Genomic DNA, 16,089 nt, shown 5'->3' on the forward strand with positions numbered 1-16,089 from the left:
ATGCATGTATACAAGTGTGAGAGCCTCTGATTAAGTGATTACCTCATGAGAACAGACAGGGTTTTAAAAATAGATATGCATTTGGGTTGTTTGTTCCTAATATTTTTGCATTAGAAACTGGTAATATTTAAATCAGATTTAATTTTAGAGTTCCAAACCTTTAGTAGCATGAGACTGAAAACGATGACAGTAATATCTGTGAAAATCACTTAATGTGTCAGTATTCTGGACAGTGAATTGCTCTCTCTAGTAGCAAACCACCTCTATCTACACTGAATAAGAGAAGGCCGTGGGCATGGGAGATGCCAGACAGGGTCTTAAATATAGCAATCAGGCATCTCAATGTGGTTGGCAGGGGACCCTGGCATGCACCAAAGCAGTGTGGCCCAGAGGTTTCAGACATAGGGGCAGGAAACCTTTTGTGGTGGGTCTATAGCTGGTCACCAAGAAGGCAGGTCTGCCTGGAGGTTGTAGTGAGTTTTTATTGAGATCAAACTTCTCTCTACTTCTAATCATCTAGATTGGAGGCCATCCTGGCTTATAGCAGAATGTCCAGAATATTTCTAGGGAGAGTCACTCTTACTTCCCTGGTTATTCCCTAGATTAAAAATAGAGGCTTTTTTGTGTCACAGAGGAAGTTACAGTCAGTGGGCAGGCCACGGAGCAAGCTGCACAAGCTCACAGGCACCTGCTGCTGTATAAGGCCCCTCACATACTCCTCTCACCTCCCCCAAACCTCTTTCTAAGTCATGTTGGACTTCTTGGAAGTTCTTGAATTCTTGGGCTCTCTGATGCCTTTCCTCCACTTCTTTCTCAATGAACTCCTATTCATCCTTAAGAACCCTGCTCAGATGTTGCTTCCTTTATGAACATGTCCCTGGCTAGTCTGGCCAGACAAAACTAAGTCCTCCTTCCATATCGTGTACGCTACACATCATACTTATCACATTGTGCTGCAAGTGCTTGTTCCTGCACTTGCCTTTCCTCACCTCTGGATTGTTTGCTCTTGGAAGTTAAGTGCTATGTCTTATTCTTCATGTCCCTAGCTCCTACCACAGTAGTTGGCACAGTTTAGTGTCTAATTAATGATATAAATGAATTCCAGTGTTTGCATGGGGGAAAACAATCTTCAGTACCCAGTAGGAATGTGGGCTGGAAAGCATTAACACCCAAAGAGTCACAGACGATCAGAGCTGGAGGGGACCTTAGCTATCACCTGTGGCAGTTCCTCATCCTATGAAGGAGGAAGCTCAGAGATGCTTAAAGATACAGAGTAACCTACCCAAGAAGGACAGCGAACTGGATCAGAATGCAGCCTTTGGGTTCCTGTCTAGAGCTCAGCCAGGCTCGGCAGAACACCCACATGGAGAGTTCGTGGACTAGATCAGCTCTTTCTGCCCACGTGTGATAGACCCAGAACCCATGAGGCCCACGTCTCACTCTGGAGTATGTGACACCTTCCCTTTCCAGCACTAGATCCAACCCAGAGAGAGTAAAAATGTTCTTTGCCACAGAATCCAACCATTTTTAACAGTGTCTGAGTAAGTGTTCATCTCTAGGCCTGAACCCCAATGGAGTAGGAAGGTTTTTCCTGGTACTTTTGAAGTGAAAAAGGATGTTTTAAGCAAAGTGGGTAAGAAAGAGGAATGGAAACACTCCAGTTCTTAATCATGATTTCTAGCAGCAGGAGAACAACTTTGGGGGCCTCTTCTATCTCCTCATCCTCTGGCTCCTCCATGTGAGGGACTTGGAACCACGGTGTCTTTATTGACATTTGCTTATGTAGCACAAAATGAGAGGGTCAAAGGAAGGTAGGAGTCCACACTGGGAAAAGACATGATGGGGAAAGGGGTTAGGGGGGTTGGAAAGAGAATATGGACAGGAATGATAACAATATCATTCTAGATTTTTTTCTTTTGTGGGGGGCTACCCTACCCTACAAGTTCTGCCATAGACACAATAGTTTACTCATTCATTCATTTTTTTTAAATGTCATGTAACTCTTCTGCTTAAATCCTTCCACTACCTTTCCATTTCCCTTAGGATAAAACCACAGTTACCAGACTTGGCTCTTTCTGTCTAATTCATTCCCCAGGACTGTTCTCTACATGCTCAGCAACTTTGACTTGTTTCTACCTTGGGGCCTTTGCACTTCCTATTCCTTTTGCCTGAAATGCCCTCTCCCTCATTCCTTCTCATCCTTCACATTTGAACTTAAAGGCCATTTCTTCAGAGAACCCTTGATTGAGTATCCTGTCTACAGCAGCCCCTCGATACACTCTGTACTTGCCCTCTGTAATCACACTCCACTCATATCCTTCATAGTATATGAAGAATCTGAAGATAATCTTGCTTATTTACACAAGACTGTAAGCTCCATGAGAGTGGAGACCTTGTCTGTCTTACTCACTGCTGTATCCCCAGCACCAAAAATAGTGCTTGGCACATAGTAGGTGCTCAGGAAATATTATTGAATAAATGAATGAAGCACAAACATATATAAGGTTTATACAAGTGAACAAATAGGAACCTTCCATTGCTTCTAGGAACTACAACCTAAAACTGAGTAGCATTTTTTTCTCATTGTATGATCTCCATAGCTTCTGACTCCTGAATTTTGGCATGGTTCTTGAGATTCCTGTCCAAGTCCTGTAAGAGCTCACTGTTATCTGTTGCATGGTCTGGTGTTCCATCAAAGTGCAAATTTATTCTGCACTGTCAGGGATTTTCCTTCTGTGTAAGGTACCTGAGGCTGACCCAGAGGTGGGTGTACCACATCTGCGTGAGTGTAACGTACAGAATAATACCCATTCTGATGCCGGATTAGAGGTCTGCTGGAGCAGGACTCTGCTATGAGGCTGGAAGCACCTACAATGGGGCTTATGCCACAGACTGTGTCCAGGCAGAAATCAAGAGCGTTGGCACAAGAGTGAAAGGCAGGTGCCACTCTATGCTTGTGCAAGGTCAGGTCCCTGGCAGTTTGGGTAGCTGGGCTTGAGCTCCTTCCTGAGCCCTGCTGCTGATAAAATCCCAGAACTCAGGGAAATGGGGTTTGTCCTACTGGAAAACAGGACAAACATCCCTCCTTGCCTGCCTGGGGCACAGGTCTCTGTTTGCTTGAGAATGTGGTGAAGTGTATGTCTAATGCCAGCTCTTTCCTCTCACAGAGTCCTGGCCCGTGGTTGTGCAGTCCAGGTGGCTGGATGGCATGCTGGACCCAAGCTCAGCTCAGCGTCCGGGCCCAATAAAGGCTTTTCCAAGGAAGCAGCTTTCAGTCCCGGCCACACCGAGGTAAGTACCTGGGGTGTCTGTCTTACCAAGGGTCCTGACTCTGGAGCTGCCAGGACAGCTGAAAATGAGCCCCAGCCTGAGGAAGGGGCATTGGATCCAACTGCTGATCATGGGGCTCCAGCACATGTGACTCCCAGCCCATCTGAGAGATATGCTCTCAGGCTGGCCCCATGGCTTCCAGGGACATGCTGGGAGTCTGAGTCACCCATGTCTAAAGTAACAGAACACAGGGCCTCAAATAGACCCAGAGTACTGGTCAGACCCCCCACACAGCTGCTGGCCTGTCTGAGCAGGCAGCCTTGTGAGATGGAAGGGCCTTGATCACTCTAATGCCCTTGGTCATGGAATGAAGTGTGGGGAGAGCTCCAGATCTGCAGACAGAGGCTCAACTCTAAGTTCCATTCCCTCCAGTTTTGTGCCCATGGTCAAGTTACTCTTATACCCTGCTTGTTTCCTCCTTTATAAAGTGGGAATAATAAAAGGCCTACCTCCCAGGCTTGCTGTGATGGTTAATAAGACAATTATGCCCAGTAGGTGATCATTTCCTCTTAAGATGGGTCTCTAAGAGTGAGCATCAGTAGATTCTGTTTCCATTCTGTCCTGCAGCAGACCAATACATCTGCAGATGCCTGCACCTACTGGTGCTTCTGGCTGCATATTTCCATCATGGGCATTTTAGTGCTTTTGAATTGAGTTTACCTGAGGCCCAGGAACCTGATAAACTAGATTTTAAAATAATTAAATATCCAAGTGTTCCCTGGTATCTGGACTTGTGGCCTAAGGGCAGTAAGACTTATAGTCTGTTGAAAGGAATTTTCACTTTGATGTTGGGGGCTGAGTAAACACAACCCAGGACCAATCAGTTACTATGTGTGTGGGCTTCAAGCCTCTGTCCCCTGGAAGGTGCTAAGCAACATCAAGTGCCCTCATGTGGAGGCTGCCTCTCACTAGGTGCATTAGCCTCTCAAGGCCCATTTCTCTGCTCTGTAAAGTTCAGTGATTGTACTAGACTAGTGGTTCTCAAAATGTGGTTCCCAGACCAGCAGCATCAGCATCACCTGGAACGTGTGAGAAATGCAGATTCTTGGGCCCCACCCCAGGTCTACTGAATCAGAAACCAGGGGTGGGCCCAGCAGTCTGTGATTTACAAACTCTCCGGGTGTTTTCCATGCACTGCTCCTCTGGACTTGAGAAGCTCTGATGTCCCCTCCAGCCCATGCTGCCCCCTGGGAGATGCTAGCAGAGGCGCTGGCTTCTCTTCTGTCAATGCCTTTCTCTGCTGCAGCCTCAGGCTCCCTCCCTGGGGAGCTGAGGAGCCACAGAATGCCTCTCACGCACCAAACAGGCCCCGAAAACTGAGAGGGTCTGAGTCTACAACTGAAGACAGCAGCCACTTTACATTTACAGTGGAGGCCAAGTGTAAAACAAGACATGACATTTGACCCACTGTCATAATGTGGCAAGTGAAATGGAGGAGGAGGCTGGATTTCCTCAGCCACAAGAATTTCCTCTCTCACTAACACTCAGTGACCCTGGTTCCCTGACCCAATCACTAAGAGCTCTTGGTATCACTCTGTCCAGGCAGGAATGATCTTACTCCCCTTGGCAATGTAGCTCCAAAGGCAGGTTGCCAAGCCCTCCTGTTTGGGCCAGTTGCTTACCTCTGTCTAGCAGCTTCATCACCTAGGTAGGTGAGACCAAAACTCTGTGTGAAGATCATTCACCTGGTGCAGGAAGTTTCTCTTATTATTGGAGTGTATGAGCTACTGAAAATTAGCTCCAGAATATACCTCTGGCCCAGGAGAAGGCAGCAGAGTTGGGCAGCCTCTTAGTAACTGGATAAAAGGCACCACTGAGCCCCACCCCCCACCCACCGCCACGCTTAGTCATTGATCTTCCCTTCTGGGAGGAGCAGAACAATTACAGAATACTCACACATTACACGGAACATGTTCCTTCCTGTGAGCCGCTCATTGCATCTCCCCCAGATAATCATTCAGCTCGCAGCGTTTCACTTAGTGGAGCCCTGGTGGGGGCCGTCATTTCAAAGGTTGTTTTTAAAAATAATTAAATGAAAGTTCTCCCCAGGGCTCACTTCAACCAAAGAAAAAATGGTTGTGTTTTTGTTTTTTTTTTAAACTGTTGTGCATTACATCACTAGAATAGAAAACACACTTGTTTGTTTTTTAATCTACGGATGATTTTTAAAAGAAAGCCTTTTTAATTTAACATTATAGGGGCACATTATTATAAGTCAAATAAGTGGTTTTTAAAGACCACCTTTTCATCTGAAACCCAAATGAGAGACATAGTTGCAACATTTTCAAACCTTAATGAAATTGTCTGTCCACAACGCAAACCTCTGCTGGGATGACATGCCACCAGTCACCACATGCTATGTCCTGACAGTGAGCCCAGAAGTCGCATTAGACCGTCAGAGCTTTGTGAAGGCAGCTCAGCAGAGTAGGAAACCTCCCACAGGCAGACCTCATTTCATCATGCTTTGCTCTGTCGCACTTCGCAGATACTGCATTTTCACCCACAGCGAGGCCACACCCTCCACCAGCCAAATATCACAACTCACTGAAGGCTCCAATGATGGTTCTCATTTTATAGTGATGAAGTATTTTTTTAATTAAGGTGTGTACATTGTTTTCAGACATAATGTTATTGCACACCTCATGGACTACAGTGTAGTATAAATATAACTTCGATATGCACTGAGAAACCAAAAAACTTGTGTTCCTCACTTTATTGTGACATTCGCTTTATTGTGGTGGTCTGGGGCTAAACTGGCAGTATGTCCAAGGTAATTGCTTAAACTCAAAGAAGGTCAGGGCTGGAAGCTACCTTAAACATTACCAGTCCAATGGAGAAATTAAGGAGCACAGAAGGGAGGAGATTTGTCCACACATTCACTGATTCGTATCCGGGGAGTTACTTGTGGATGCTAGGTCACCTGGACACAAAAGACAAACAGGATGCTTTTTTTCTGCTTTCAGGGAGTTTGCCCTCTAGGAGGGAAGATAAGAGAAGAACACCAGTGTAATAACAGAGACTGAGGGAAATGCTTTTAGAAATGGAAAAGGCAGAAAGTTTGTCTCTTTGGAAAGAAGAAAAGCTTCCCAGTGGAGGTGGCATTTTAGTCAAGTGTTAAAAGACAATAGGAAGGAGTCCAACCAGCAGAGGTGGCAGCAGAAAAGACAGGAGGGGCAGAGGGGAGTGTGACTGGTACAGAAGACTCGGAAGGGGACCAACAGTGGGGAAGCACAGCACAGGTGCCATTGGGAAGAGTTTACCTGGAATCTGACAGGAAAGAAGGCAGCCAGGGACTGTCAGGCCGAGTAGTCCCACTGGCTCAGCTGGGCAATCGACCCAGCACTGGGTCCTTTGAGCAGTCTGATGTGGTTACATGAGGCAGCCAGGGATAGCAGGCACTGGAAGGAGAGAGATGATAGTCAAGGGCATAAGTTGGGATACTGTGCCATGACCTGAACTAGGAGCACAGAGGTGAGAAATTACTTTCAAGAGATGCTACTGACCAGAACCAAAAGGGCTGGCGGAGAGTGCAGAGGAAATAACAGAGTCCAGGGTTGGAGCTGGTAAGTGAAGGAATAGTGGTCCCAGTCACAGAGACAGGAAAATGAGGAGAAACCTGTTTGAAGGATAGGGAGAGGTGTTCGTAGGAGATTGTAGCTGTGAAATGGCTTTGTAAATCAGCAAGGGGCCCCAAATGGGCTGCTGTTGTTGAGGAAAGAGGAAGAAGGGGTGATGACCCCAAAGAGGGCTCTTTCTGGCATCTTGCTTTTAAAATGTCAGTATCCATGGAGCATTGCCCATTGGGAAACTGCCTTTCAAAAGACCAGACCCAGGCCAAGCATCAACTGCGCAGAAGTTTCAGTCGACTCCTTAAAAGAGGGTGAGCGCACCCAAAGGGAGACTGGAGCGAGGGACACCTTGGAAATGAAAAGCAGGGAGCATTGTGCCCTTAGTACCATCGAAACCCTGAATTTCAGTCAATTTTTTTTTCATTTCAGTATCCAAGTTCTAAGTGTTACTACTAATTTGTATATAAAGGGATGAATATTGGTTTCATTTCTTTTCCCTTCATCTACCTGATGAAGGATATCATGGACTGAGAAGCAGGAGGAAATGAAACACAAAAAGGAGAAAAGGTAAAGGGCTTGGATTCACTGCCACCTGAATGGTGAGCCCTGTAACAGTGGGTTGGACGTGAGCTGCACGGCCGCTGGTGGACAGAACCAGGGCAGTCAGAAGTGCAGATGTGCCCCAACCCCCTGCATGACCGGCTGGAGAACTGGAGCAAACACAAACATTTTCAAAGCAACCAAAGAGAAAAGAATGTGGTGGTTTTGTTCTTGGTATCTCACCAAAGAGCTGTCTATATCTAGGTGCAGAAAAGCACAGGACTGAGGAGAAGAATGCATTGGTTGAAAACATAAGGCATGCTGTATTTGGCCATCTGTATAAAATCCAGAGAAGCCATGCACCATGGTGGGAAGAAGGCAGATTGGGAGCTTCCCTGGCCACCCCTGTTCACTCTTTCATCCATACGCCTTATTGTTGTTGAGGACCCACTACAATGCCAGGCACTGCACATGGCCCCGGAAGTATTTAAAGGCAAATGGCTTCTGAAGTGCTATCGGGGAGACAGGTGTGTAAATAATCATCCACAAACTTCCAGCCAAGAGGGAAGCATAGGTGCACACACTGTGCCTCCTCGCACAACCAAAATTAAGGACAACAAAAATTTAGAAACAAAAAAAACAACCAGAACAGACAGAAAATTGAACAGTACAGAAGTTCGACAACCATTCATCCAGACTGGTAAGAGGGGCAGAGTCCATTCATCCAGACCGATAAGAGGGGCAGAGTCGGAGGCAGGAGGACAGGGGTCGCGGCAGGAAAGAGCGGTGGCTGGCAGAAGCGGCATGCAGGTGGTGGCTAGCAGACCACGGGCGTGGGGAGGCAATGGGCAGACCCAGCGAGGTGCATAAGGCAGCTAGCTGTCCACAGTCACACATTTGCATGCAGATAAACCAGGTGAAAACGGGCAGTGAGATAGACTGCACAACCCAGGGCCTCAGCACCAGGAAATAAAGCCTAAAAGCACCAATTGAAAAGACTTGTGGGGGTTGAGGTGCCGGGAGAGACTCCCAACCTCACAGGAGAGTGCATTGGAGAGACCCACAGGGTCCTAGAATGTGCACAAGCCCACTCATCCAGGAACCAACACCAGAAGGGCTCAATTTGCTTGTGGGAAGTGGAAGAGGCAACTGAAATCCAAGGGAGAGCAGAGCAAGCGCCATTGTTCCCTCTCTGACCCATCACAACCCACTCTGGTGAACACCTAAGGTTTCACCCCTCATATGTAACAGGTGCGACCAGACCAAAGGAAAAAAAATATGGCTCAAACAGAACTGAAAGCCTCACAACCAATACTTTTAAGCGACCGAGAGATGGCCAACCTATCAGACGCACAGTTCAAAGCACTGGTGATCAGGATGCTCACAGAATTGGTTGATTTGAGTCACAAATTAGATGAAAAAATGAAAGATACACTAAGTGAAATGAAGAAAAATGCACAGAGAACCAATAGTGATGGAAAGAAAACTGGCTCTCACATCCATGGAGTGGACCAAAAGGAAGAAAAAAACATGCAATCAGGAAAGACTGAAGAAACAAGAATTCAAAAAAATGAGGAGAGGCTTAGGAACCTCTAGGACATCTTTAAACATTCCAACATCCGAATTATAGGGGTACCAGAAGGGGAAGAGGAAGAGCAACAAGTGGAAAACATATTTGAACAAATAATAAAGGAGAACTTCCCCAACCTGGCAAAGAAAATAGACTTCCAGGAAGTCCAGGAAGCTTAGAGAGTCCCAAAGAAGTTGGACTCAAGGAGGAACACGCCAAGGCACATCATAACTACATTACCCAAGATTACAAATAAGGAGAGAATTCTAGAAGCAGCAAGAGCTAAGGGGACAGTCACCTACAAAGGAGTTCCCATCAGACTGTCAGCTGATTTCTCAAAAAAGACCTTACAGGCAAGAGGGGGCTAGAAAGAAGTATTCCAAGTAATGAAAGGCAAGGACCTACATCCAAGATTGCTCTATCCAGCAAAGCTTTCATTTAGAATGGAAGGGCAGATAAAGTGCTTCTCAGATAAGGTCAAGTTAAAGGAGTTCATCATCACCAAGCCCTTATTCTGTGAAATGTTAAAGGGACTTATCTAAGAAAAAGAAGATAAAAAATATGAACAGTAAAAAGACAGCAAACTCACAGTTATTAACAACCACACCTAAAACAAAAGCAAACTACGCAAACAAATAGAACAGGAACAGAACCACAGAAACAGAGATCACATGGAGGGTTAGCAACAGGGGAGTGGGAGAAGGAGAGAGGGAGAAAAGGTACAGAGAATAAGTAGCATAGATGGTAGAGAGAAAATAGAGGGAGGGTACAAATAGTATGGGAAATGTAGAAGCTAAAGAACTTATGACACATGGACATGAACTAAAGGGGGGAATGTGGGTGGGAGGGGGTGTGCAGGGTGGAGGGGAATAAAGGGGGAAATGGGACAACTGTAATAGCATAATCAATGAAATACACTTTTAAAAAAATAATCATCCGCAGCTAGGAGGTATGAGAGGGTTATGCACGGAAGACAAGGGAGGTGCACACCCAGGGACGGAGCAACTAGCTGCTGTGACACAGCTCTGCCCTCCACAATGTCACAGTCAATAAGGAGATAGGCTCCAATTATCACACTTTGAAAGAAGCCCAATAGAGGAAAAACAAGGTGCTATGAAAGGTGCTATGAAAGGTGCAGAAATTGGTGGAGTGAGCTTGGGGAGTGGCCAAGCAGACATATAACTGAAGAAGACCAAGCTTTTGACCACAGGAAATGAGAGTGACTCAGAGTTAACTCAGATTTTGTGAGTGCCTATTTAACCTACCAACAACCCTGTGAAATGGTGTTTATTATCCACTTTTATCAGTAAGGAAACAAAGGCTCAGAGAGATTAGTGGCTTCCATTTACTAACAAGTAGCCAAGATAGGAATCCAAACAAGGTTTTCAAACCCCAGATCCAATGCAGACTTTTTTCACTACATTGATTTAGCAGGAGAGAACACACACACACACACACACACACACACACACACTGTCTTCTGAAGTCGAGAATGGAAAGAGATCTCTTTTGATTGGGTTGATCTGAGACAGCACCCTCAAGACAAAGGTGGTATCTGTGCCAGGCTGGACAAGTGGGAGGGTGTAGAATGACCAGGGGACGTGAGAGAAGGGGTAGAATTAGAAGCTTGAGCACCCTCTACCAGGGATGCTCTAACTTACCAAGAAGATCAGCGGTAGCTTCACAGAGGAGGTGACATTTGATAGGAACCTCTTGGCGTGAACAAAAGCTCACCAAAAGTCAGCTTAAGAACCCAGCGAGTTCCACAGGTTACGTGACCTGGGTTGTCGGGGTTGATCAGTGGTGACAACCATATGCAGCACGGTGTCCTGTCTGGCACGTGCTGAAGAGGGGCTTGCACTGCCTTTGGGGACAGATATAATTATGCCATTTGGTCTATACAAACAATAAAAAGAAAAGACATGTTGAAGAATGAAAGAGAAAGTGAGGGAGGAAGGAAGGAACACTAGAAGGGTGGACTGGCTCAGTAAAGGGTCAGATTTGGATTCTATTTCTGTTCCAGTGTTTGCTAGTGACTTAAAGCCTGCGTTAATCTTCTGTGGATCACTTTCCTTGTGGATGAAAGAAAGAGGATGAATTCTAACCTAACTCACAGCCTAATGAGAAATTAGAAGTGAACATATTTGAAAAGCTTCACAACACAAAGAGGAAACGTTATCAGTATCATGTTTATATGGGAGGGCTGCTGCCCAGATAGAAGGACCAGCTAAGATGGTGTCAGGACCACACAGTTTTTGCTCAGACACGATGCTTCAAGGACCCATCATAAGGGTCCAGAGTCACCGGTTCTCCGAACTGACACCGTGCTGCTTCTGTGAAGAGCATGTGGTCATGCTAAGGCTTCCAGACAAGTCCCAGCCAACCCTCCCCTCAGCCCTCCCGGCGGAGTCCAGAGGGGGTGGAACCTAACTCACCTCCGTGCCCCCAGTGCACTGTGTGCTGGCACTGCACCTGCACCGCCTGCTCAAGGCTGCCTCAGGCTGGTGGGCAGAGAGCTCCAGGGGTTCTGTGAGTGAAGCTCCCAAGCTCAGACCAGGCCACAGGGCAGAATGTCAGGTCCTCTATCCCTTCCTGGAGAAGTTCACTCCTTACAGGGGTGGCCATATATCCGGGCTGTCTCAACAGGTCCTGTTTATGCCTGTTGTCCCAATGTCACTGTGGCTAGCACCCCCTTTCACTTTCATAAGTAATCCAGTTCGAAGGGTGAATTCCAGAGTCACCTTGCCCACCAACTGACTCCCAAGTAATCCTCTTGGGAGGTCGATTCTGAGCAGCTGAGACACTGCCTTTGTACAGGCGTCCTCGGTGAGTAACCTTATTTCTGCTCCATTTCAGGTGCAGAGCGTAATGTCCATGTTGTCCTACACTCTGATCACAGCTCTTCTGATCGGCGCCCAGGCAGACACGCAGGCAGAGAGCAATGTCCCCGCAGGGCACGCCGTTCCCCAAGCCCACTGGACGAGCCTCCAACACTCCTTGGACACAGCCCTCCGCAGAGCCCGCAGCGCCCCAGCCCGGGCAATAGCTGCCAGGGTGGCAGGGCAAACGCGCAACATCACAGTGGACCCCAAACTTTTTAAGAAGCGGCGACTGCGTTCACCTCGTGTGCTGTTCAGCACCCAGCCCCCGCCCGTCGCTGCAGACGCCCAGCATCCGGACTTCGAGGCCGTTGGTGTGGCCTCCTTCAACAGGACTCACAGGAGCAAGCGATCCACGTCCCACCCCGTCTTCCACAGGGGGGAGTTCTCCGTGTGCGACAGCATCAGCGTGTGGGTGGGGGACAAGACCACGGCCACGGACATCAAGGGCAAGGAGGTGATGGTGTTGGGAGAGGTGAACATCAATAACAGTGTGTTCAAACAGTACTTTTTTGAGACCAAGTGCCGGGACCCCAACCCCGTGGACAGCGGGTGCCGGGGCATTGATGCCAAGCACTGGAACTCGTATTGCACCACGACACACACTTTCGTCAAGGCGCTGACCATGGACGACAAGCAGGCTGCCTGGCGGTTTATCCGGATAGACACGGCCTGTGTGTGTGTGCTCAGCAGGAAGACTGGGAGGCGAGCCTGACCACACACCAGCCCCCACCCACCCCCAGCTCCCCTCCACACTCTTCTGGGCCCCTCCCTACCTCAACCTGTAAATTATTTTAAGTTATAAGGACTGCATGGTAATTTATAGTTTATACAATTTTTTAAAAAATCATTATTTATTAAATTTTTGGAAGCATCCTGTGCGCTGGCACTCCAGTCATTTTCCCCAGGGTGACCATCTGCACGTCTGGGGCCCACACAGGGCGCACTGTCCACAGCAGTGCCCCTCAGGCCTGCCTGTCACCCTCAGCCCACCCCTTCCGGCACTACAACTTCAGGGAAGGCTCACTGGTTTGAGCTGTTAGCCTACGCTGGGCGTGATTAGGAAGGGAAGTCTGTGGGATTGCAACTTTGTTCTGCATTCCAGAGGGAAAGCTGCCTAATCCTTGGATTACCTGCCCCCCAGCCTGGATCCACGAGCCTTGATTGCTCCACTTGGGAAGTTAGTGGGGCCTCATCAGAAGGCTCGGTCCTGGAGCGACCGGCTCACTCTCTGTAGACAGGAGGAGACTAGCACCAAGGACCTGTGAGCTGGCTTGCTTCTAACGGATGATCTTTCTGCTGAAAAGCTATCTGGCAGAGCTATAACAAAATAATCACATGAGGCTTGTCACGGTAGATCTGATTTCATGTTAAGATTGCCCGAGTACTAATGGCTGGTTCTCTGGTTTATCCTCGGAGGCTCCCTACAGAAAGACTTCATTACCCAAGGAAATATTAGGGCCTCCAACACTCTTGCTATCCGCTAATGGACTCACAGCAACTTCAAACATCAGCCCAGATGCAGGGGAGCCAGAGATCTGCCCTGAAAAATAATTGTAAATCTCTTAATTCTAATTGGGTGATTTCCACAAGTGACCAAAGGTGGACAGGGTCATGGGACCCTCAGAGAGATGGTGGGGGGAGGAAAGACAAAGATAAATGGAGTGAAAGCCAACACAAATAAACCAGATAAGATGAGGGTGGGGGTGAACCAAGCCCAAGGGAACAAGGCCTTTCTGCTGCTTCCCACAGGGGAACCAAACAGGAGAGAGAGGAGAGCAGAGAGGGTGAGAGGAGGGGAGCACAGAGCAGAAGAGGAGGAAGGGGTCATCTCAACTCTACCAGCCTCCCCCTGCCTCCGAGAAATCCAGCACCCTGGGCAGTCTTTCCTTTTGGTGGGGTGGAGGTGCTCCTCAACACTGATTACATCAAGAGCATGTTGTCTTAAGAGAGGGAGGGAGGTGACAGAGAGACTCCAGGATCCAGCCCGTAGCCTCAGCTGTCACCTTCCCCTGTAACTTTTTTGTTTGTTTTTTCGTATTTTCCCTGAAGGCACAATCCCCACCTCTTCCCCCCACACCCCTCAGCAAACACATACACACAGAGCACTTAAATTGAAATGGAAATTTTGCTTTCTCTACCCATCTTACCCCCAGGGTGAAATGCCTACCCTAGTTTTTATGAGAACAGGCCCAAATTGTCCCTCTGATATAAAAAGCAAATGATCATCCTTATTCCTCTGTAATTCTTACTGGCCCACCCCGCCCCCAACCCAATCCAAATAAGGCAAATTAGAAACGTGGAGAGCTTTGGCACAAGAGGAATTTGATTAGGGTGAAAGCATGATGACATGTAGCTTGTTTTTCCTATTAAAGCTACTGCAATTGGAATGAAGATTTATGTTAAAGGAACACCAACCAGTACACTCTGTGCTGAAATACTTGGTCAGATAAAGGCTGCAGGGCGGGAGCTCTCCCACAGTCCTGTGTCTGTGGCCTACACTGGGCTCCAGTGCCAGGGTCCTTGGCCTTCCTGTCCCTGCTTAGCCAACAGCTCCTAGGGCCCTTTCCCCTAGGGCTGGATGGACCATCTGGGCCCCAGATATGGTGATAGAGTGCTTGTGAGGGAGGCGTTTCAGGCTTTTCTGGAGAGCTACCCCACCCTACAAAACACTGGGATCCTCAAAACAAGCCTTAGACTCCCCTGGCCTGCCTGGAGGGAAGACGGCATCTGAGGAAGGATAGAGGCCGAGAGCCAGGTAACAGAGAAGCCCCGACCCTGCTGACCAGGCCTTCCCCAAAGGCAGTGCTGGCTCCAGGCCGAGCCCGTGGAGCGATGTTCTTACACATGGCGTGGGATTATCATTTTGACTGCACTGAGTCTACGTGGTCCAAAAACAACCCCGAGCCTTGTGGTTTCTGCAGCTTGGACTCTCCCACCCCATACAGAGGGGAGCTCTGGCTTCCAGACTCACCGGCCGTCCCCCAAGAGGCTGGCCTGGGTCACCAAGCCTCAGACACTTGAAATCACTGAAAAACAGCTCAAAACCAGCCATTATATTCTGCTCAGGAGCAGCAGCAGCATGTCCTGAAAACATTTCCGTCCTTGCCTCACTTCTCTGCTGGGCTCACCAAAAGCCCCAAGGGCAGAGCAGGTCCCTCCCCTTCTCCGGAAGGAAGGCACCCCTGTCCCTCTGGCACACCAAAGAATATGGTGCAGACACTGGTCAGTCCCAGCCTGACACAGCCCAGCTCTCCTAGTGGAGCTTAAGGCAAAATCTGGATCTGGGAGACAGAGCAATACAGTCCCTGACTCTAGTTTGTGTTCCAACTCTGTCCCTCTGACCACCTCCCTCACCAGGGCACCCGTCTGCCCTAGATCTGCTTTCCTCCTGGGCAGAAATCCCAAGGTGGGGATACAGATCTTCAGCAACCACCAGACAGCTATTTTCATTCCCGTGAAACCCCGGAATGCTCCTCCATCTCACCTCTTTCTCCTTAGCATCACCTGCGTAATGGGAAGACAGTCTGCCCCACACCTAGAGTGCAGGGAGCAGAAGCTCTGTGCTCCTTGGAGAAAAGGGACCCTTAGGCAAGGGGAGCAGAACTATGCAAGTGTGGGCTCTCAAGAACACAGGACCCTGACCAACCTGTGACCTCAGAGTCTTTTTCCACAGGCCTGAGCAAAACGGCAGGACGCCCGGGCCCCTGGCGCTGAGGAAGCAGCCTGGTGCAAAGACACGAACATGGGCTTGGTGTCTGCAGAGCTGGGATCTGGCCCAGCTCCCCATTCCTGTCTGTGTCAGCGAGCCACTGGTCCTCTTTGACCTCAGATCCTGCACTTGTGAAATGAAAATAAGCATTTCTATGTCCCAAAGCTGAGAGTACGGAGCAAAACCATGCATTTAAGAGTCAAGAGTCAGGTCCCATGCAAAGTGATTCGTTCTGAACTTCACAATCCCTGTGGTGACTGTAGGAGAGTAACAGCTCTGCTGTACTCACTAGCTATTTCTTCACTGGCAGATGTACAGGTTGGGTAAGGGAAACCCTCTGGTCAGTGGACATTAAGGAAGAGGGACAAGGCATAGCCAGGCTCAGGGGGGCAAGAGTAACACTAGCAACTATTCAGATTCTGCTTAAATATGGGCTCAGGGAGGCCACTGAGATTCTAGAGGTTCTAGAGCAGTGGTTAACAGCACAAG

The 16,089-nt window shown here is 48.3% G+C and overlaps 1 protein-coding gene across 2 annotated transcripts in view; it reads left to right on the forward strand.

Moving 5' to 3' along the window:
* The window catches only part of NGF (nerve growth factor), a 50,931-nt gene extending 38,264 nt beyond the window's left edge, over window positions 1-12,667 (forward strand). For both annotated transcript variants that reach the window (XM_045816979.1, XM_045816978.1), the window contains exons 2-3: window positions 3,168-3,291; window positions 11,866-12,667. In XM_045816979.1, coding sequence (XP_045672935.1) covers window positions 11,878-12,603 — 726 coding nt within the window. In that variant the 5' untranslated portion in view covers window positions 3,168-3,291; window positions 11,866-11,877 and the 3' untranslated portion in view covers window positions 12,604-12,667. The remainder of the gene's footprint in view (window positions 1-3,167; window positions 3,292-11,865) is intronic.
* Window positions 12,668-16,089: the final 3,422 nt, after the last annotated feature.

This window comes from Phyllostomus hastatus, unplaced genomic scaffold (genome assembly GCF_019186645.2).
Source record: "Phyllostomus hastatus isolate PE091 unplaced genomic scaffold, TTU_PhHast_1.1 phas_scaffold_216, whole genome shotgun sequence".
Classification (NCBI taxonomy): Eukaryota; Metazoa; Chordata; class Mammalia; order Chiroptera; family Phyllostomidae; genus Phyllostomus; species Phyllostomus hastatus.